This window comes from Protopterus annectens, chromosome 11.part0, assembly GCF_019279795.1.
Source record: "Protopterus annectens isolate FY-2018-M chromosome 11.part0, PAN1.0, whole genome shotgun sequence".
Lineage (NCBI taxonomy): Eukaryota > Metazoa > Chordata > Ceratodontiformes > Protopteridae > Protopterus > Protopterus annectens.
Genome location: NC_056745.1, coordinates 1,449,378,280 through 1,449,401,141, shown reverse-complemented (window position 1 = coordinate 1,449,401,141; position 22,862 = coordinate 1,449,378,280). Strand labels below are relative to the sequence as shown.

Sequence of the window (22,862 nt, the reverse complement as noted above, 5' to 3'; positions counted from 1 at the left end):
TTGCTACATTTGTGGCAAACAGTATGCTACAGTTGAAAAGAAGAAATTTTTTTTTTTTATAAAATATGTTGAAGGAGTGTTGGGGCAGTGCAATGTGTGGAGAGGGACTAGATCTAACTGTAATAACCCAATCACTTACAATGTAGGGATCAAGTTATTGCAAGTGAAGCACTTTTTCTTCTCTTCACTTGAACCAGCTATGCTTCTATGCTTCTGCACAGGATACATTTTTGGGTTTAAATGTCAGCATTAACAAGTGTAAATAAATGAGCTTTAGAAATGCACCCATACTTTATGATAATATTGGCATTTATATATTTATCAGCATTTGTTTACCAGGGATGTCCAGCTGGGTCACAAGTACCCATTTTCAGAGGAGACATGGACAGAAAAGTTTCAATTTACAGAGCTATGTTAAGAAACATTTTGGTAAGATACATAATCAGTTATTTGCAGTGTTGTAGACATACATAAAAATATAAATATTATAGTGAGACAAAAAGATAAAACACAATTTACAATTTTACTTTGAGGCATAATATTTACAGTTCTTGCTAGATAAACCTAATTATCTAAGTCAGTATCAGCAGTGTTTGGAATTGCTTATAATGTATACATATCGATTCAGGACAGGAACAGTGCGTACGAAAGTTTGAGTGAGGAGATATTAGTGAAGATAATGAATCTTAATAGTGAAAAGGAGTGATACATTTCAGCCAGTAGTGGAAAATGAACAGAACCAACACTTTGATAAGTGGTCTTTTAGAAAGTGCTTAAAGGAAGGATAGTTGTTTGTTAATAGCCTGTGGAAGAGAGCAGAAGTGAGGCTTTTTCCAGTTATTTTTTTTTAGGTTTATAGATGCTGATGATTTGCTTGTTATGTGACTGAAGGTCAATTTAGGTAATAGGTAGGTAAATAAGAGTTTAATGCTGGGCAGGTAGTCCAAGAGTTTATGTATAATATTGTGGGCCACAGCTAGTTGTCCAAAGTCAAGGTGCTGAGGTTGCTCAAGACAGTTTAAGATTTTGAGGGATTAGCAAGGGCGCATGTAATATTTTTTATTGTCAGTAAATTTAGTTACTTTGTTTATAGCATAGTCCAAGTTTGGCTTTAACAGAGACCTACAGGTTTATAAGTATAGGGGCACCATGTAAGAGAAGAAGTTGCTGCTAGGATAGCTGCTGCGGAGTTAGCTAGAAAATATTTGTGTCAATATAACATGCATAATTTTTATGCGCGTTTTTGACATTATTTTGCATGTGAAGCTCAAATTAAAGGTTGGTGTCAATTGTCACTCTAAGCAGTTTTGTTTGGGATACCACTTCTATCTCTGTATTGATTACTGAAAATATTTTAAAACTGATTTATACGGTATTTCTGCTGTGCTTTAGGGAGGAGTAATGGCAGATTTTTTTTTTTTTTTTGCCCTTGAAAAAGTGGCACCTACAAAATCCAAGGTCTTATTATTAGAAGCTAAGGGAGGAATTCATAGATAGCTACATGGTACACAGTGCCTCCCAAATGAGTTTGTATAGTATGTAAAGGATTTTTGATTTATATAAGCCTAATTTCTCTTTAGTGCAGCTCTGTGGTACTGAATAGTGAGAATTTTTCAAAGCCCCATGCATATATACTATTCAATGTATGTGACCTATGGAAATTAGATACTTGCATATCCCCATGCACTGCTTTGCAAGGATTCTTCTATAGTACAATAATTCACAGACATTCTTACATATGCAAGATCCATGCACAGCAGTGCATAAAATGTTTATGTATGTACAGCTATTCATTGCATCACACCTGAGCATTCTGATGGCAGAAATTATGAGCAGCCCTTCTCAGATTGCCAGTCCAGGTAGTTAGTGCACTGGCATATGCACGTGTGCGTGTGTGTGTGTGTGTGTGTGTGTGTGTGTGTGTGTGTGTCTTTGTTTCTCTGTATGTGTTTCTGAATGGGTGTTGTCTGTCTGTGTCAGTGTGTGTAAATGCGTATGTCAGTGTCACTGTGTGTAAATGCATATGTCAGTGTGTCTGGCTCTGTGTGTCTGAGAATGGGTGTGTTCATACGATCATAAGAGGTTACAGGGCTATCGACCCAGAGTAGAGTTTAAGCCTAGCCACTTCATCCCAATGTAATCCCATGAAAATTTTAATCAGTACCCAAGACTGCATTTAGTGATGACTGCCCATGTCTAGGAGGGCTGTGGGCACTATCACTGATAAGAATTTATGGTGCCCCATCCACTTGTCCAGGTTCCTTTTGAACAGCGTCATGGAGGTATTCTGTTCCACATGAATTGGTAGCCTTTTCCAAAATGCAGCAATCGTTGGGAGGTAAATCTGTCCCTCCAGCATCTCCTATTTAAGTCTCAGGCCATATTTAGATTCCTGGAACAGGTAGCCCTAGTCCTGTCTGATTTACTGATATGCATCAAATTCATTAAGTTTGGGTCTTGCATTGCTCTGTAGGCCAGGCATACGTTTCCCCTAAGAAGTCTATATGATGTGGAGTATAGTGACAGGGATTTTAGTCAGTCTGTGTAAGGCGCATGATGGAGGCCTTTGATCTTTTTGTTAGAAACCTTTGAGGTTACTCCATTTGCTGCAGGTGCTTTGTATGGTACATGCCAAATGGGGAGTTATACTCAGTTAGGGGTCGGATTAGTGACGAATATAGAGTTTTTGTGTGTACATGTGTAATTCCATGCACAGGATGGTAAGATTCTCAGATGAATGTTTCCTAGTCATGTGCATTAATTATTAATGTTCTTCAGTGCCATGCAGCTTGTATGATAATATGAAATGAATTGATTTAGAGCAGTGCAACTTGGAGAAGTTGAGCTACTGCAAAGTTATCTACAGATCCCACTTAAGCTGTCATTTAGGGACAACACACAACATGTTAAGAACAGAGCAAGTTAGGCACACACACACACACACACACACACACGCAAACACCACAGATCCACTTACACTAAAATCTGTATAAAATCTTGCTGTAATCAATTTTTTTTCCTTTGGAACTTACACACCAGCTGAAGTAAACAATTCAGAGTAATGCAGATTTACTAAGAAAATCCCTAGCATCAAGTACTTGGAATATAGTGATAAATGCATTTTAGGTTTGTATAATATGGACTATAAATTTGCTTGTGGCAAACTATGTTTTGCTCATAGAGATTTCACAAATGAAGCTTTCAAAATAATGTTTAGAAATCAGTACAAACCAGAGAGACTACACAGAGATAATGTTGCTAAATATTACTTTTCGTACATTCAAGAAATAGGAGGAACACATGCAGTACAACTTATACACAGACTGGGGAATAAAATGCCACATAAAATAATAACTATTCTTTAATTACAGCAATTTAAAAATAAATATGGCATTTAATACTATTACAATATTAAAAAGTCTATGCTCCTAGATGACCTGATGGATTTGATATAAGACTTAGAAATTCTAATATTGTGAAACTATGGAAAAGGTCACATGAAGTAGAGTAGCCCCTTCCACTGAGGTGTATTCACCTTGAAATATGATTATATTGTCTAGTGGTGCAGTGTCAAGCCCTTTTGGCTGCAGTGTACTGGGGAGTGTCCCACAGAAGAGTACGCTAATCCACTGTTTCAAAAAATGAGTTAAATGTTTGTTTGCTAGTTTTTTTTGTCAAGTCTGTTTGAAAGAAAATGACTTGCAATTGATTTACACGGGTCTTAATCTGACCCACGGTGCTAAATATCTTATCGAGAATGATAAACTGTGCCAAAATAAGCCGTGTGAAACATTCCTAATAAGACACGATTTAAATACTGGCGACAGGCCATTAAAATCTTGCAGAATATGAATGTGTTAGCATGTATTTTTTCTGAGGAACAAAATGTGAAAATAAAATATTTAAAATATATAAGTAACTGCATTGCCTGTCTGACGTGTCTGCTTTAAACCTTACTGTTCACCTCAAATTCATTTTTTAAGAAGTGACAATAAGAGACGTTTAAATGTAAACTCAGTAAGGTGCTTTATTATTATTATTATTATTATTATTATTATTATTATTATTAACCAAGTAGCTTAAGTGTTTATGTGGGCGTGGGACCACAAGGAAAATGTGTTAATGTGTTAAGCAAAGGCTCCAAAGTTAAATTATTTTGGTAACGAAGTCGCAAATGCAGCTTTATGGTCTGTAGCTCTCCAGCCAAAAAGCTTTTGCACATGTAGATAACAGCAGAAGATACAAAAACTGTAAAAAGGCAAGGGAAGTCACTCTTTGTCTATGAATAATGTGCAGCTTCAAACTGGAGGAGGCTGGCTGTGACAGTATTATTGTTCCGTCTGCTGAAGTGACCAGGGCGTAATTCACCATTTAAATACTTCCGTAAAAGAATATCGTTTTACGGAAGGCTGCTGTTTGTCACAGCCCTTTATTTCTCTTTTAAAACTCGGTGACACATTCCACTATTCTAGCCCACCTGTCAGTTTGATAAAGGCTGGTTAAGGAAGCATAACATCAGTAAACTCTCACAGGACATTCAGACAAGTGTTTAGCGTTTACTTAGTGAGACCTTTGGGCAATCCGTCTCAGCCTCCGGTTATTGACTGCCATAACAGGTGTAACAGGATCTTTACCACCTGACTCATCCTTGTTCTGCAGGAATAACCTGAAGGTGCGCGCGCGCAGTAACACCTGAGCTCTGCTCACGGCGCGTGCACACTCACCTGGCTTGTGGCACATACTCTGCTTCTGCTGCAGAAAACCTCCCCACCTGCTTCACACTTCCCTCTGTTCCTGTTAGCACTTGTGACCTGTGAGGCGACAGAGCAGGCACTGGGACTTCCTCCTTTGGCATGGCACAATGGCTCATACGGTCCTAGTGTTGACAGTTTTGTGCCTTCAGATTTTTGTTACCTTCCAGTCTCTTGTTAGGGAACCCTCGCCTGCTTTGGACCAAAGAACAAGAACCTTTACCAAAAGACAAGTGAGAAGTGCATCAGTGAAGCCTGCTAGGTACAGTCGAGATGTCAGCAACCACCGGGATGTGCCTTTGTGCATTACAAGTGTGACTGTCACATCCGAGGAATATGCCAAACTACAGAGCAACACTCACTACGTAAGAAAGTGCTTGTTAACAGTGTGATAAGTGGATTTGCAAAATCACAATAATCGTATCAATCATTTAAATAATGTTCGTGTGTCTTGTATGTATACTTGTGTGTGTGGATGTGTGCGTTATATATTTATGTGTGTGTGTTTTATTTAGATAGATAAATAGATATAGACATGTATATGTGTGTGTGTTTTATATATATAGATAGATATAGACATGTGTGTGTGTGTGTGTGTGTGTGTGTGTGTGTGTGTATGTGTTTTAGATAGATAGACATGTATTTGTGTGTGTATGTGTTTTATATAGATACATATAGATATGTATTTGTGTGTGTGTTTTATATAGATAGACAGATAGATATAGACATGTATGTGTGTGTGTGAGTGTGTGTGTTTTAAATAGATAGACGTGTGTGAGTGTGTGTGTTTTAAATAGACGTGTGTGTGTGTGTGTTTTAGATAGATAGACGTACTTGTGTGTGTGTATGTGTGTATATGTGTGTTTTATATAGATAGATATAGACATGTGTTTGTGTGTGTGTTTTAGCTAGATAGATATAGACATGTATTTGTGTGTGTGTGTGTGTGTGTGTGTGTGTGTGTGTGTGTGTGTGTGTGTGTGTGTGTGTTTAGATAGATAGATAGATAGATAGATAGATAGATAGATAGAGACATGTATTTGTGTTTGTGTGTTTCTTCTCTGGACTCCCAACTTGAAATCACAGCAGGTTGATGACAGGGACTCCGACTCCACATGCTCAAGCACTAAGACATTTAGATTAGTTGTAGTCAAGAGAGAGACAGATATAATTGACCTATATAGATACATATAGACATAATTATGTATTTATCTATATTTATATATAAATGCTCAGTACTGAGTGCTCTGTTTTAATGTGTGCAGGTGCTATGTTTGTTAACCTAAACTGGTGTATAAGACAGGGATGCGATTTTCTAATAAATCATTTATTTTCTTATATTACTCATACCTGTCTCATACACCACTCTTGTCTTGTATAAGTAAAGTCTGGCTACAAAGCTTATACATTTTATGTTTGTGAATATCAGTGCGAATGTTACTATACAGACAATTCACTGTATTCATCAAAACTGCTTTATAACTTCTGTTACTGTAAATATTGATTACATTAAATATGATACCTTGGAGCTTTTCTTCCTGAGCCTTCACTGAGAAAGGCACCTGTACCCATTTGGACTTTCCCAGTCAAATAAATAATTTAATTTAGTTGTCCTATTTGGCCATTATCAGCAATCCAGTCAATGAATTAAACAATAGAAACAGTAAGTAAAAATAGTGGCAGAAATACTAGCTCTCCATCTGTGAACATTTTATTGCTCCAGTCTCTCAGTTCATGCCATAAAGTTTGTCTCATGCTGCAGTAATTATGGTTTGTTCGCAAGGCATGTCCCTTGCCATGAACCTCCCTTTTACGGATGAAGCCTTTTCACTTAGAGCTATGCCTGATGTAGAAATATTACTGATCCCTTCAAACCAAGGTTCGATTTGTACATATCTTGACTCCATCACTATGAAAAACAAAACAAACATTTTACATGGTAACATTGCTTGTGAAATGGCTGCAGTTTGATGTTGTGGTTTACTGGGATCTTTTATTGTGCCACTTTCATTTAATGCAGGGTTCTTTGGTGCCATCTGGAAAAGCAAGTTGGTGAATTATGAGGCAATCATGCTTATTTCTATGTTGGAAATATGACTTGACACATCACATGTTAATTAAACTTCTTGCAGGCCTGTACGTCATAAGATTTAGAAATGAACCTGTTTGCATGTTGACTGTGGTATAGCCTGGGTGGATATGTATTTTCCACTACCTGTTATAGATGACAATAAGCTACTTTGAGTTCCTTTCTTAAAGCATTCCAGCTTGCTATATATATATATATATATATATATATATATATATATATATATATATATATATATATATATATATATATATATATATATATATACAGAGAGAGATATGGATATACATATACATATATATCTTTGAGCTTAATAGCTTAAGTGCTATAATGCACTTTTTAATCCTATCATACTTTATTATCAGATTTTCTAAACAATTTCTTCATAAAAAGCTCTGCAGTTTCTTTATTAAAATTTGCACACATAGTTTTACTGTATCTCTTGGTGCTATTAGTGTCAGGATAGCTAGGGGGTGTATCCATATGTTGGACCCTATGCATTCATTAAAATATGTGGGTGCACCTCCATGCTGTCCCTTTCTGATGTCACCAGTAATGTTCACTCAAGGTTCAGTGATGTCAGTATAGGGATAACAATATTTTAAAAGGACTTGGTATTAAAACGCAGCCACGACTCTTTAGAATAAAGGGAGTGGGGGATGTAGCATGGGCAGTGAACAACTGTTTAACAATTAATTGCTACTGTTTTATATAATTGTTATTACTGTTATATAAAATAAAATATAGTTTGTTGGTGTTTATTGTAGGATTTTACACATCCACTTCAGTGCCATGTTTCTAAAATTCAAGGGATCTGTGGTATAATGGCTGTATAAAATTCTACAAATTAAGCCACCTGCTAGATTAATATTAATTATTTAAATTATAGGCAGAATTTGGGATCATAGCAAAAAAAATAATATACAAACTGTACACACATTTTAAATTTAAAGAATAATTATATATCTTTGACAAACTGTGAGTTGTAGGTACAAGATGTGAGGGAATTCACCTAGGCCAGACCATACAGCATTCCAAATGTATTCAGATACAATGTAAATTTAATAAAAAAACAGATCCACATGCATATGTTATATATCGATCCATGGAATTCTGTATAGGCATAACTGTCTAGACTCATAATTTTCTTATACAGCATGCTTATTAAACACCACTTGGGTATTTCTATTTATCTAATCATTTTATTAAATCACTTATAGCCATTTGGCATAACTGTTTTTATTTATTTATTTATTTTTCATTATGACTCGTGAGCTCAAGATTCTTTAAATAATAGTACGCTGTTGGCAAATCTCCAAAAACAAGAAATCTGAGCTTTGCCATATGTAGGTTCATGTAGACACATGCATCCACAATTTTGTGGCTCTGGAATGTTTAAAAACCAAGTATACTGTATCATCAACTTTCCCTCTGGCTTTGCACTATTACTGCAATGTTTATAGTAAAGCTTGGTTATTTAAGGGCGCTCCATCCAGATGGGAACATTAACCTTCTCTTTTATACTGTTCTCAGAATCAATATTTTCATCTTGGTTGTGCATTTCAAAACTCTTTTTTTTTAACACTATTTAAATGTAATCTATAGCTTTTCTTGAAGTATACAAATATAGGTTCTCACTTTCCTTTCATGTGAAAGTAGACTAGTTAGACATTGATATGAATCTGTAGATGTGTTTCTTCAAACTTCAGAGAGGTCCCTACACTAATCACATGTGCAAGAGATGAGATAAAGATCAGACAGCTTCCTAAAGCTTACAGTTTTTTTCATAACCTTTTAGAATGTAATGTTACTAAAATAGCTCAGACACACACACACACACACACACACACACACACACACACACACACACACAGAATTTTTTAAGGGAGTGTGGCTACATAAAGGCTCATCTAGTACTGTGATTATTGGTGCAGCTTCTTATTGGTTCATAGGTTCATACTAGGCTATCTGCCCTAGGGCATTTATAAGCCTAGACAGAGTGTGTTTGGCTTTCGCCACCCATTTTAAATTAATTTTGCTATGCCCTTTTTTGAGGTTAGTATACTGTGCCTCTGTCTAACAGTGACACAGAAGTGATACCCGGGGTAAACCTACGATCCCCCATCCACTCATCAAGATTCCTCTTGAAGAGAGTCAATGAGGGACTCTGCCTAACCTGGACTGGGATTTTATTCCAGAGTGAAGGGAGCCTCTGGGTTATGAATCTGTCCCTCCAGCATGTCCTATTTATTTCAGTGCTGAGGTTCAAGTTTCTCGAGCGCGTAGCTCGATGGGATTTGGATTTTCTGAGGTGCAGCATGTCCATTAATTCCGGGTTGGACATGGCTTTATACGTCAGGCACAGATCGCCTCTGAGCAGGCAGTATGCCACTGAGTAGAGCTGGAGTTTCTTTAACCGGGCAGCATATGGCATCTGTTTGACCCCTTTGATCTTCTTGGTGAGGTACTTTTGGGGTCTTTCCAGTTGCTGCAGGTGTCTGGTAAGGTACATCCCAAAAGGGGCATTGTACTCAATTATGGGCCTGATGAGGGATGAGTAAAGAGGCTCGATGACCTCCCCTGATCTAGATGTGAATCCCTTCATGATTAGGTGGGCTACATAAAATGTTTTTCTAACCACTTTGGCCACGTGATTGCTATCAACTTGGGTCCCCAGGTCCCTAATTACTTCTTCCGTACTTAATGGATTACCCCTTATGTGGTAATTTGTAGGCACTTTGTTTTTGCCAAAGGGGATGACTATACACTTTTTGGCGTTTAGCTTGAGGCCATGGCTCTGGCACCAGTTGTCTGTTTCTATGAGGCCCTTTTGGAGGATGCTTGTGTTGGCTGGAGAGTCGATTATGGCGCCCAGTTTGCAGTCATATGTGAACTTGGTCAGCCACAGTCCTTCCGTGTTGGCCTGTACCTCTGAGAAATATATACCGAACAAGAGAGGTCCCAGGACTGAGCCTTGTGGGACGCCACTTGTAACTGGTTTGGAGTCTGACATGGCTTCAGCAATTCTAACCATGTGGGTTCTGTCCTTGAGCCAGTTTGCAACCCATTTAGTGACATAGGGGTTTATATTTAAGCTGGTGAGCTTATCTATAATGCCCGAGTGGAGAATTGTATCGTAGGCTTTTGTGAGGTCCAGGTAGGCTGTGTGGACCACCTTCCCCTCGTCAATGGCCTTGGTGACTGTTTCAAAGAAATTGACCAGGTTTAAGAGGCAGGATCTGCCCTTAACAAAGCCAAACTGGGTAGGATCCTGTGTCTGTAGGTCCCCAATATCTTTATTTATAAGGTCCATGATGATCCTTTACATAGCTTTGCAGACCAAGCTAGTCAGGCTTATGGGGCAATAGTTTCCAGGATCCGTTGAGGCACCACCTTTGTGGAGAGGGACCACCATTGCTGTACGCCACTCTTTAGGTACATATCCTGTAGTAAGGCTGAGATTGAACAGTAGTTTTATGTTTGGGTTTAGCTCTTCTTGGAGTTCATGTAGGACGCAGCCCGGGACACCGTCTGGTCCCATTGATGTTGTGTTTTTTGCTTTGGAGAGGGCGGCTCTTACCTGAGCATCTGAGATGTCAGGGGGGGGGGCAGAACTCTGCTGGGATAGATGTTTGCCCTTTTGGTGGGGGGGGGGGTTGCGCTGAACCTGTCAGCTAGGATGTTGGCAATGTCTGTGGGTTCAGTGTATTTTTTGTCATTTTGGACTAATTCTGAGCATATCTGAGAATTCCCACCCAGGTTCCTAACATAACTAAAGAAAGCCTTGTGATTATCCTTAGTGTCCTGTGCAATGTTTCTCTCGAAGCTGGCCTTAGACGATTTTATGAGTGCCCGTAGTTTTTTGCTAATACTGATCAGAGATGCCTTCCCTTTTTGGGATTGTGCTCCATCATGTAGTAGCTTCCTCCTTCTATTGTATAGTTTGTTTATGGCTGGGGTTCACCAGACAGGACGTCTGCTTTTGGAGGATTGGGTCTTGGTTTTATTTGGGATTGCATGATCCATGCATTCCTGAAGGTGTTCATAGAATGCGTTTAGAAAGGATTCTGCAGTCTGGGCCATATTTTCCACAGGCCTGGGGGCTTTGAAGGATTGCTTTAGAGAAGTTTTTCTCTGTGGTTTTCTGGGCAGGGGGTGGGGTCGGGTTGTGAATATCCAGTGAGATTAGTTTATGGTCTGATCTTACCAGTGAGGGATACACTTCTGGTCTGGACCATAGAGTCCCCATGTTGGTGATGATCAGGTCCAGTATGTTTTCCCCTCTTGTGGGAGTGGTAACAAGTTGTTCCGTAGCATTTGAGTTTATAAATTCTAGGAACCTTTGAGCTAGGGTGTTGGAGCTAGAGTAATGCTCCCAGTCTATGTTTGGGTAGTTGAAGTCGCCCAATATAATGGTGTTTGGAGAGACCTTCATATTTTCCAGTGTTCTCAGGAAGACCAAGTGGAGTTCCTGGGTTTGGGAGGGTGGTCTGTAGCAGGCTATAAACTGGAAGGCGCACATGGATAATCTCTGATGCTTCATGCTATGCCACCAACCTGGAGGTGTGGGTATCTTTGACGAATATTGATACTCCCCCTCCTTTTGTGGTTCGGTCCATGTTTTGGGGCCAAAAAGCATGGTATGAGTTATAACATGGTAGTGCTGGGGTGCTCTCAGGAGTCTTGAACTAGGTTTCTGTTACTGCACAGATATCGATGTTCTCCATGCTAAGGAGAGTTTCGACTGCATGCATCTTGAGGTTTAGACTTCTGGCTTTGAGTAGCATTACTCTTAGTTTCTTATCCCTTGTGATACCTATGGAGGTGGGTTTGTCTTTTGAGCCTTGCCTAAAAAAGGCACTATGGGGGTAGCAAGAGCCTTTGCCAATATCCGAAAGCCCAGGGGTGATAGGTGCAAGCCGTCCCTAGCGAAGCATCGTGGCTTATCGAGCATGTTATCCCAGGCTGACAGGCATTGGATCCCCTTTGAATGACACCAATACTTAAGCCAGTTGTTGAAATTGATCATCTTGTCTTCATATTGTGGCATTATTCTTGGTGAAGGTAAGATGCTACTCAAGGTCAGGGTCATACCGGCCTGGGCTACATGCTCAGAGAGCTCCTCTATGTCTCTTTTCATGTAGTCCAGGGAGGTACATCTCAGGTCATTCACACCAGCATGGACAATGACTGAGTCATATTTGTACTTGCCTTGGAGTGACCTGAGTGCTTGTGTTATGTGGCGGATCCTAGCACCCGACAGGCAGCTCACCGTGACCTTCTCCTTGTTCAGCCTGGTGAGCGGGACGTCAGTGTGCCTGACGATAGAGTCACCTATTACAAGTATATCAGGTGTGTTGTTTAGCCTTAAGGGCTGTGACTGTTCGGCACACTGGCTTTGTGAGCTATGTGTTACACGTGTTTTGTTTTGGGATAGTGGTTGCTTGGGTGTCTGCTTTGGAGGTCTCTGCTACTTAGGCAGATTTTTATTTAGAGCCTCCGAGAATGTTTTTGTGTGTTTATGTGTTTGATTTGCTGTCGTGGTAGGTCTATGTGAGACTGGAATTGTAGTGAGTGTGGTTTCCTTTTCCTCCTGACTGGTTATGCCAGTACTGAGTTGAGAGAGCTTAGCCTCCAGTTTGGCTATATGGTTGTATCTCTCACATGTGTTGGAATTTGTTGGGAGGAGGAGAAGGTTGTCTGTGTACATGAGGCAGTTGTAACATTGCCTCAAGATTCTCAGATTCACCAGCTGGACCGGAGAGGAGATTGACAACTGACCTTTGGACATGCTAGAATAGTATTGGGAATTCCTTTACAATTGAAAAAAAAAGGGCCAATGGGGAACAAGGTACTCAAGGGGAGTTTGTGAGGGTGTAGTGCTTTTAATTTTTTAGCGCTGACCTATATAATTGCTTTAGTGAGCAAGTGCCAGGTAACTTAAATGCAATGTGCTACAGGTAACTTAAATGCAAAAACAACAAACAGTAACTTTCATTCAAGTGAAACAAGGAAATAAGTACAGTAAGCAATGCAGATATCACTAGGGATCCACAGAAGTGCTGAAAAGCCACGTTTTAGGTGGAATTAGTGTTTCAGGGAAATAACAAGCATACAAACAAAGCTAGATTCAGCAGGCCTGGATCTAGTCTATGCTACAGCAAACAAGATGTACCAATTTCAGTAAGAAACAGTTCAAATATGCAGGCACTATAAGCCTTTAACCAGAAATTCCCAGTTCAGAAGGGCAGAGGCCAACCTCTCCTCCCACAAGAGTGCAGACCATGAACCTTCTTAATGTAAAATAAATGGCCTGAAGCCCAAGTGCTTAAACCAGAACTAATACACTTTTAGAATAATAGACACTGAGCCCTCAATCAGCAGTTCCCAACTTAGAAGGATGTAAGCTACCTGTCCTGCCACCACAGTGCAGGCCACAAACCTTCCTAATGTAAAACAAATGGTCTGAAGCCCAAGTGCTTAATCCAAAAGACTTGGAATGATAGCTACACTTTAATCAAGTTACTACCAAGCAGTAATAAATACAATTGAATACTTTAAAGAATGCCTGGATTAGTGCTCAAGTTATACAAACAAAGCTAGATTCAGCAGGTCTGTATCTATTCTATGCTACAGCAAACAAGGTGTACCAATTTCAGTAAGAAGCAGTTCAAATATGCAGGCACTATAAGCCTTTAACCAGAAATTTCCAGCTCAGAAGGGCAGAATCCAGCCTCTCCTCCCACAAGAGTGCAGACCACAAACCCTCTTATTGTAAAATAACTGGCCTGAAGCCCAAGTGCTTAAACCAGAATTAATACACTTTTAGAATAACAGACACTGAGCCCTCAATGAGCAGTTCCCAACTTAGAAGGATGTAAGCTACCTGTCCTGCCACCACAGTGCAGGCCACAAACCTTCCTAATGTAAAACAACTGGTCTGAAGCCCAAGTGCTTAATCCAAAAAACTTAGAATGATAGCTACACTTTAATCAAGTTACTACCAAGCAGTAATAAATACAATTGAATACTTTAAAGAATGCCTGGATTAGTGCTCAAGTTATACAAACAAAGCTAGATTCAGCAGGACTGGATCTAGTCTATGCTACAGCAAACAAGGTGTACCAGTTTCAGTAAGAAGCAGTTAAAATATGCAGGCACTATAAGCCTTTAACCAGAAATTCCCAGCTCAGAAGGGCAGAGTCCAGCCTCTCCTCCCACAAGAGTGCGGACCACGAACCCTCTTAATGTAAAATAACTGGCCTGAAGCCAAAGTGGTTTAACCAGAATTAATACAGTTTTAGAATAACAGACACTGAGCCCTCAGTCAGCAGTTCCCAACTTAGAAGGATGTAAGCTACCTGTCCTGCCACTACATTGCAGACCACAAACCTTCTTAATGTAAAACAACTGGTCTGAAGCCCAAGTGCTTAAACTAAAAGGCTTAGAATGAGTTACACCAAGCAGTAATAAATACAACTGAGTACTTTTAAGATGACACAAAAGCAAAATAAAGTAGGAAGAAACACAAATACAGTAAAAGCAGATACATTTTTTTTTGAGTGAGCAAATGAGATGGGCCCAGGTGGAGTATCCAAGTGCAAATTTACAAGAGGGGCGGGCAGTTTCAAAGCCACCAAGATTAACATCAAGACAAAAACAGGGAGGGTAGGTGGGGACCTACTGAAAAAACAGTCACAACTTCCAGCTAGATATTGCTCAATGCAACACAAACAAATTACTTTAAATCATGTATTCATAGGTTCATACTAAGCTATCTGCCCTGGGGCATTTATAAGCCTAGCCCGATTGTGTTTGGCTTATGCCACCCCTTGATTTGAGTATACTGTGCCCTTTTTAAAGTTTAGTTTACTGTGCCTCTGTCTAATAGTGACATGGAAGTAATCCCCAAGACAAACCTACGACCCCCCATCCACTCATCAAGATTCTTCTTGAAGAGAGTCAGTGAGGTGCTCTGCCTAACATGAATTGGAATTCTATTCCAGAGCAAAGGGAGCCTCTGGGTTATGAATCTGTCTCTCCAGCATGTTCTGTTTATTTCTGTGCTGAGGTTCAAGTCCCTCGAGCGCTTGGCTCTAAGGGATTTAGATTTACTGAGGTGGAGCATGTCCATTAATTTTGGGTTGGACATAGCTTTATATGTCAGGCATAAATCGCCTCAAAGTAGGCGGTATGCAACTGAGTAGAGCTGGAGTTTTTTTAACTGAGCAGCATATGGCATCTGTTTGAGTCCCTTGATCCTCCTGGTGAGGTACTTTTGGGGTCTTTCTAATTGCTGCAGGTGTCAGGTAAGGTACATCCCAAAGGGGGCATTGTATTCTGTGATGGCACTGATGAGGGATGAATAAAGGGGTACGATTACCTCTCTTGATCTAGATGTGAATCCTTTCATGATGAGGTGGGCTATGTAGAAGGTCTTTCTAACCACTTTGGCAATGTGGTTGTCAAAGGAGAGATTGCTATCAACTTGGGTCCCCAGATCCCTAATTACTTTCTCTGTACTTAATGGGATACCACCTATTTGGTAATTTGTGGGCATATTGTTTTTGCCAAAGGGTATGACTATACACTTTTTGGCATTTAGCTTTAGACCATGGCTCTGGCACCAGTTATCTGTCTCTGCGAGACCTTTTTAAAGGATGTTTGTGTCAGCTGGAGAGTCGATTATGGTGCCCAGTTTGCAGTCATCTGCGAACTTGGTGAGCCATAGTCCTCCCACATTGGCCTGTACCTCAAAAAAGTAAATACTGAACAAGAGAGATCCCAGGACAGAACCTTGTGGGACACCACTTGTGACTGGTTTTGAGTCTGACATGGCTCCAGCAACTCTGACTCTGTGGGTTCTGTCTTTGAGCCAGTTTGCAACCCATCTTGTGACATAGGGGTTTATATTTAGGCTGGATAGCTTAACTATGATGCCCGAGTGGGGTATTGTGTCAAATGCCTTTGCGAGGTCCAGATAGGCTGTGTGGACTACCTTCCCTTCATCTATGGTCTTGGTGACTGTTTCGAAGAAGTCGACCTTAATCAAAAGGCAGGATCTGCTCTTGATGAAGCCACATTGGGTAGGATCAAGTGTCTGTAGGTCCCCAATGTCTTTGTTTATGAGTTCCATGATGATCCTCTCCATAGCCTTGCAGACTAGGCTAGTCAGGCTTATGGGGCGATAGTTTCCAGGGTCCGTAGAAGTGCCACCTTTGTGGAGTGGGACCACTGTTGCTGTACGTCATTCTTTGGGCAAATATCCTGTAGTGAGGCTGAGATTGTACAGCAGTTTTACTTGAGGGATTAGTTCTTCTTGGAGTTCATGTAGGACGCAACCTGGGATGCCATCTGGTCCCATGGAAGCAGTGTTTTTTGCTTTGGACAGGGCGGCCTTCACCTGAGCATCAGAGATGTTTGGGAGGCTGCACTCTGCCAGGATAGATACTTGCTCTTTTGGGGGGGAGGGAGTGGAGAAGTTTGCACTGAACCTGTCTGCCAGGATATTGGCGATGTCTGTGGGTTCACTTTATTTTTTGTCATTTAGAATCAACTCAGAACAAGTCTGGGAGTTGCATCCCAGGTTCCTAACATAACTGAAAAAAGCCTTATGATTGTCTTTAGTGTCCTGTGCAATTTTTCTCTCGAAGATGGCCTTGGAGGATTTTATGAGGGATCGTAATGTTTTGCTAGTACTGATCAGAGATGCCTTCCCTTTTAGGGATTTTGCTCTGTCATGTAGTAGCTTTCTCCTTCTGTTGTACAGTTTATTTATGGCTGGGGTCCACCAGACTGGATGCCTGCCTTGGGATGATTGGGTTTTGATTTTGTTTGGGATAGCATGATCCATGCATTCCTGGAGATGTCCGTAGAATGCATTTATATAGGATTCTGCAGTTTGGGCCGTAGTTTCCACTGGCCCTGGGGCCTTGAAGTATTCCAATTTGGTTTTAAGAAGTGTGAAGTTCACTTTTGAGAAGTTTTTCACTGTGGTTTTCTGGGCTGGGGGTGGGGTCGGGATGTGGATATCCAGTGAAATTAATTTATGGTCTGATCTTACCAATGAGGGATATACTTCTGGTATGGAGCATAGAGTCCCCAAGTTGGTAATGATCAGGTCTAGTATGTTTTCCCCTCTTGTGGGAGTGGTGACTAGTTGTTCCATAGCATTTGTGTTTATAAATTCCAGGAACCTTTGGGCTAAGGTGCTGGGGCGTGAGTAATGCTCCCAGTCTATGTTTGGGTAGTTGAAGCCACCCAATATAATGGAGTTTGGAGAGATCTTCATGTTCTCCAATGTTTTCAGGAAAGCCGAGTGGGATTCCTGACTTTGAGAGGGTGGTCTGTAGGATGCTATAAACTGAAAAGCAGTCTTGCCCACTGTCAGTTGCACATGGATGGTCTCCGATACTTTGTGCAATGCCACTAACCTGGAGGTGTGGATATCCTTGATAAATATGGAAACTCCCCCTCCTTTTGTGGTTCGGTCTGGGTTTTGGGGCTGAAAAGCATGATATGAGGTATAACCTGGTAGTGCTGTGGTGCTGTCTGGAGCCTTGAACCAGGTTTCTGTCATTGCACAGATATCGATGTTCTCCATACTGAGGAGAGCTTCGAGTGCGTGCATCTTGAGGTTAAGACTTCTGGCGTTTAGCAGCATTACCCTTAGTTTCTTGTTCCTTGTGCTGTCTATGGAGGTGGGTTTGACTTTTGAGCCTTGCCTAAAAAAGGCACTATGGGGGTGGCAAGAGCCTTTGCCAATATCCAAAAGCCCAGGGGTGACAGGTGCAAGCCGTCCCTAGCGAAGCAACGTGGCTTGTCGAGCATGTCATCCCAGGCTGACAGACACTGGATCCCCTTTGAATGACACCACAATTTTAGCCAATTGTTAAAATCAATCATTTTGTCTTTATACTGTGGCATCAATCTAGGTGAGGGTAAGATGCTGCTCAAGGTCAGTGTCATACCGGACTGGGCTACATGATCAGAGAGCTCCTCTATGTCTCTTTTCATGTAGTCGAGGGAGGTACATCTCAGGTCATTCACGCCAGCATGTACAATGACCGAGTCATATTTGTATTTGATAAAAGTGCAGATAAAAATCTACTTAACTCCACTCATGTAGGTCTCAGTTGGCCAAAGCTCACAGTTTAAACAGAAAACAATTCACTGTACCACTGGTATAAGACAGAAACCGAATAACAATGAGGTAAACTACCCCCACTTATCGCTGGCTATGCAGGTTTTTTAACAAGCCTTAACTGAAAATACCACTTGTATAAGACCTACTGAAAAAACTGTCAACTTCCAGCTAGATATTGCTCAATGCAACACAAACAAATTACTTTAAATCGTGTATTATTTGATAAAAGTGCAGGTAAAAATCTACTTAACTCCACTCATGTAGGTCTCAGTTGGCCAAAGCTCACAGTTTCTTTAAGATAAGTTCCACGTATGGACACTTCTGTGCCATTCTAGGCATCTTTTATAGAAATGGGAAGAAATAGAAAACTAGGGAGGTATGAAGCAGGCATAAAGAAAAACAATAAGAATGAATCAAAACACAAATGACAGTCTAATACCTTACACCTCTTGCAGTGGAGGCCCATTAGACATATGCAAATGAACCCTTAAAGACATCCCAGCATTTACAAGCTCTGTGCAAATTTAAACTTGTCCTAAGTCAAAAAAAAAAAGTGTATGTATATATATATATATATATATATATATATATATATATATAAAATTTGAAATATTATACAGAATTACCAAGTATTCAAAAAGTAATCCAATCAGGGTAGAAAGTCTGTTTCCAGTCAATTTTTGTCTAGAAACAGACTGTGTACCCTGCTTGGATTACTTTTGAATACTTAGTAATTCCATATAATATTTCAAATTTTATTTATATATATATATATATATATATATATATATATATATATATATATATATATATGTGTGTGTGTGTGTGTGTGTGTCTGTGTGTGTGTGTGTATATATATATATATATATATATATATATAAATATATATATTTTGTTTGTTTTGTTTTTTGGACATAGGACGAGTTTAAGTTCGTTACCTCTACTACCATTATCTGATCTGATTAATATACAGTGATTAATCGGTTATTTGAGCCTTCGGAGATACCATAGAAATTACTTGTGTTTTGAAGTATGAGCAAACAGTCCACTCGTGCTGTGCTGATGAGCTTAGATAAAGGGCAAAAACAAGCATGGCTACAATTTGTGGGGTTTAGCTTTATCAGCCTGAAAGTACCACTAAACTCTAAAGTAAAAGTAAAATGTTATGAACATTCAAAAACCATGTAACTGAAATGCTGTTATGTCCTTAAAGGTCATTTGCATGTATCCCTTACACTTCCACTACAAGATTTAATGTATTGCAGAGTAAAAATTCTAGCTTTGCTGGGCCTTTTTTATAATTTTTGGTTAATGGTTGTCTTAGTGACCTTTTTACCCTTTGGCTTTGACATAAGTGGCAATCGTCTGTTTTCTAAAGATGACATAAACAATATAACCGAATCATTAACAAAACAACACTTTTTCAAGGTTTCATGTAGATGTCCATTTTGAGAATGTTAAACCATAAAAACCTAGATGAAGAGTATAAAACTTTCACTGCCATTCTCTATTCTCTAGCTTGTCAATAAGAAATTGTTGTTATTGTTATGTTGTTGTAAGAAAGAATTTTTAAGGATTAAAACTGACATTAAATCTATGTCCATTGGGGGAAAAAAACAGATTCACGACAAGACAAAGGCAAAGTTAAGCCCAAAGCAAATTAAGCTTTTCATCCTGACAGAAAAGACATGGCTTTGAAGTGTAAGGCATAAGGCTTTAGCATCATTTTATTTCTATTTTACTCCAGACCTAATGATAGTGGGCAAGTTCTAGACATGGGCGTATTGGCCAACATGAACTGAACACAGGAAAGTGTATTTGTAACTGCATTTCCTTTTCCTGCACATTTGCAAGAAAGTATATTTCCTCAACTCTGTAAGTAAACTTCAAGTTTAGAAGTTCCAAAGACTGTTCTTATTACTTCATGCACTGCAAGTTGCTACAGGTTGCATATGTATTTTTATATATATATATATATATATATATATATATATATATATATATGGGTCTACTTCTAAACTTCAAAGTTTCAAAACTTCAAATTTCTTATGGTTAAGACCATAAGATCAAAGTTTTGAAACTTCAAATGTAAGTAAAAAAATAATAAAAACAAAATATCTTTTTTTTTTTTTTTTTTTACATTTTTGCAAGGGGCAAGCCTCCCTACACCCCCCACATGCCCTGTTAATTAAGTATACCAACTCCGAGATCATACTACTGCAAGGAAAATGGTAACTATACCGATACATGCTGTACGATGATCTCCATTTAAACAGTTTGAAGTTTCAAAACTTCGATCTTATGGTTTCGACCATAAGAAATTCAAAGTTTTGAAACTTCACAATTTAGGAGTAGACCCACACATATATGTGTGTGTGTGTGTGTGTGTGTGTGTGTGTGTGTGTGTGTGTGTGTGTGTGTGTGTGTGTGTATATATATATATATATATATATATATATATATATATATATATATATATATACAGTATACACACAGGTATATATTTATATCTAATCTTTATCATACACATGCACACTAAAAATGAACAAAATGTTAAAAGGGCAACCAGAGAATGTTTTTTTTTTATTTATATTTCAGTGTTTGCTTTCAATCAGAAACCAGGCTTCTTCAGAATAATCCAATGACAGAATCAGTAATTGCATTTGCCTGAAGAAATCTGTTTTCCAGATGCAAGCGCTTACTGAAATATAAAATACAAAAGCTGCCTGGCTGCCCATTTAACATTTTGCTCATGTTTTACTCTTGTATCATGTTTAAGCAGCCTCATTTTGATATACGCACAACCTGTCAAGCCCAGTCCAACAAAGTATTTATTTATTTTATTTATTTATTTTATTTTACATTTGTTAACTGGGATAATCCGACTGGATATATGTCCATTTTCAGCGGAGGCCCGGGGAGAAAAGCTCCTTACAACAGAAACATAACAATACAAAGCAGGCAAGGTATCAGTTAGTAACAATACATAATATGATTTTGTGATATAATATTTACAGTAAGATAGCGAGGTTACAACAAGGTATCATTTTTTTTTTTTTTTTTTTGTTAGGGTTGTCAATTCTAAGAGTGTCACATTTCGTATAAGGAGAATCAAGGCGTGTGGACGTTGTATTAACTAGAAGGAGACATTTACAAATTTAATTGCAAAGAGAGAGGATTAACCAGGCTTGATACAGTAACAGGTCCAATTTGACCCCAGATATTGTTTGAGCTTGGTTTTGAAATGACTTATAGAAGGAAGTGAGGTAATCTCAGAAGGTAAAAGACTCCATGTTCTGGCTACGGAGTTGGCAAGGAGAGAGTCACCGGCTTGGCTATTAGTTTTGTGGGTCTGAATGAGGACTCTGTTGGAAGAGCGCAGAGGTCTTGGGTTGTTATGCAGGGTGATTAGGTTTGTGAGTGCAGGGGTATTCTCAGGGTGATATATGATTTTATGGGCCATGATCAGCTGATTATATAGCAGTAGACTAGGTAATTGGAGCCAGACGAGTTGGGATAGGTTGATGCAATGATGTGTCCTGTAGGGAAGCCCTTTAGCAAACCTGGCGATGTGATTGTAACAGGTAGCAATCTTGTTTAGGGTTGTCTTACTAATAATAAGAAGAGGGGATGCGTACAGGAGAGTAGAGAGAAGGTGAGATCAAGCAATGGCTACTTTGGCTTGGGGAGTCAGGAACCTTTTTATTCTATATAGTGATCCTATTTTTTTGTTGATGGTTTTGATCATTTGGTTTACGTGTAGGTCAGACTTTAAGTGGTTGTCGATGGTAACACCTAGGAGTTTAGTAGATAGGTCAGTAGAGATAACTGTGCCATCCTTTGATTTAATTGTGATGTTTACAGTGCAGGACCATTGTGTTGGGAGGAATATTAACATTTTAGTCTTTTTGGGATTTAATATCATACGGCGGTTAGAGAGACAGTTTTCTATCGTGTTAAAGGTAGTCTGGGTAGTTAGCTGTAACTCTGTAGGGGACGTAGCTGAGCAAATTAGTGTAGAGTCATCTGCATATTGGATACAGTTGACTTTATGTATGACAGTGTGCAAATCATTGATGAAGATGGAGAATAACAGAGGGCCTAATATAGAGCCTTGTGGAACTCCCAGGGTGTTAGTTAATAGGGTGGAGAGTTTAGACTGCCATCGTACAGCTTGTTGTCTGACACTTAGGTAGGAATCAAACCATTGCAGTGATTTGGGATCTAGACAGAATGACTGTAGGGTGTGGATTAAAAGTTTGTGATCCACCATATCAAAAGCTTAGGATAGGTCCAAGAATAAAGCTGAAGAGATATGGTTATTGTTACGATGAGTATTTATGGTGTTAGTAAAGACTGATAGGGCAGTTGTGGTACTGTGGTGGGGTCTAAAGCCATGTTGGGTGTTTGCCAAGAGATGGTTATTTATTAGGTGGTACATAAATTGTTTTTGAACACATTTTTCCATTATTTTGGCCAGAGGGGAGAGTATGGCTATAGGCCTGTAGTTGGAGAGTTCAGTAGAACTACCCCCTTTATGGAGCGGGGTGACATAGGATATCTTCCGGATATTTGGAATTTTTCCTACTTTTAAGGTGCGATTGATAAGTAGTGAGACTGGGTAGGCAATGGCATCTGCTGATTTTTGTAAGTATTCAGCTGGAAGTTGGTCAGCTGAGAGTGTGGTGGGTTTTAGTTTTTTAATTAGGGAGCAGACGAGTGATGTGGCAATTGGTTGGAAGCTAAATAGAGGTAGGATTTTAGGGGTTAAACTGTCTGGGCTGTGGGGACTGTGAGGCAGTTTGCTGGCTAGGGCTTGGATAGTCTCTGTAAAGAAACGATTAAAACTGTCCGAGTGTTTTTGGGGGTTTATCAA

The 22,862-nt window shown here is 39.4% G+C and overlaps 1 protein-coding gene across 1 annotated transcript in view; it reads left to right on the top strand.

The window, feature by feature from the left end:
• The first annotated feature begins 4,444 nt into the window (after nucleotides 1–4,444).
• Nucleotides 4,445–22,862, top strand: part of LOC122815897 (sortilin-like) — a 1,006,054-nt gene continuing 987,636 nt past the window's right edge. The window contains exon 1 of the mRNA XM_044088743.1: nucleotides 4,445–5,116. Coding sequence (XP_043944678.1) covers nucleotides 4,862–5,116 — 255 coding nt within the window. The 5' untranslated portion in view covers nucleotides 4,445–4,861. The remainder of the gene's footprint in view (nucleotides 5,117–22,862) is intronic.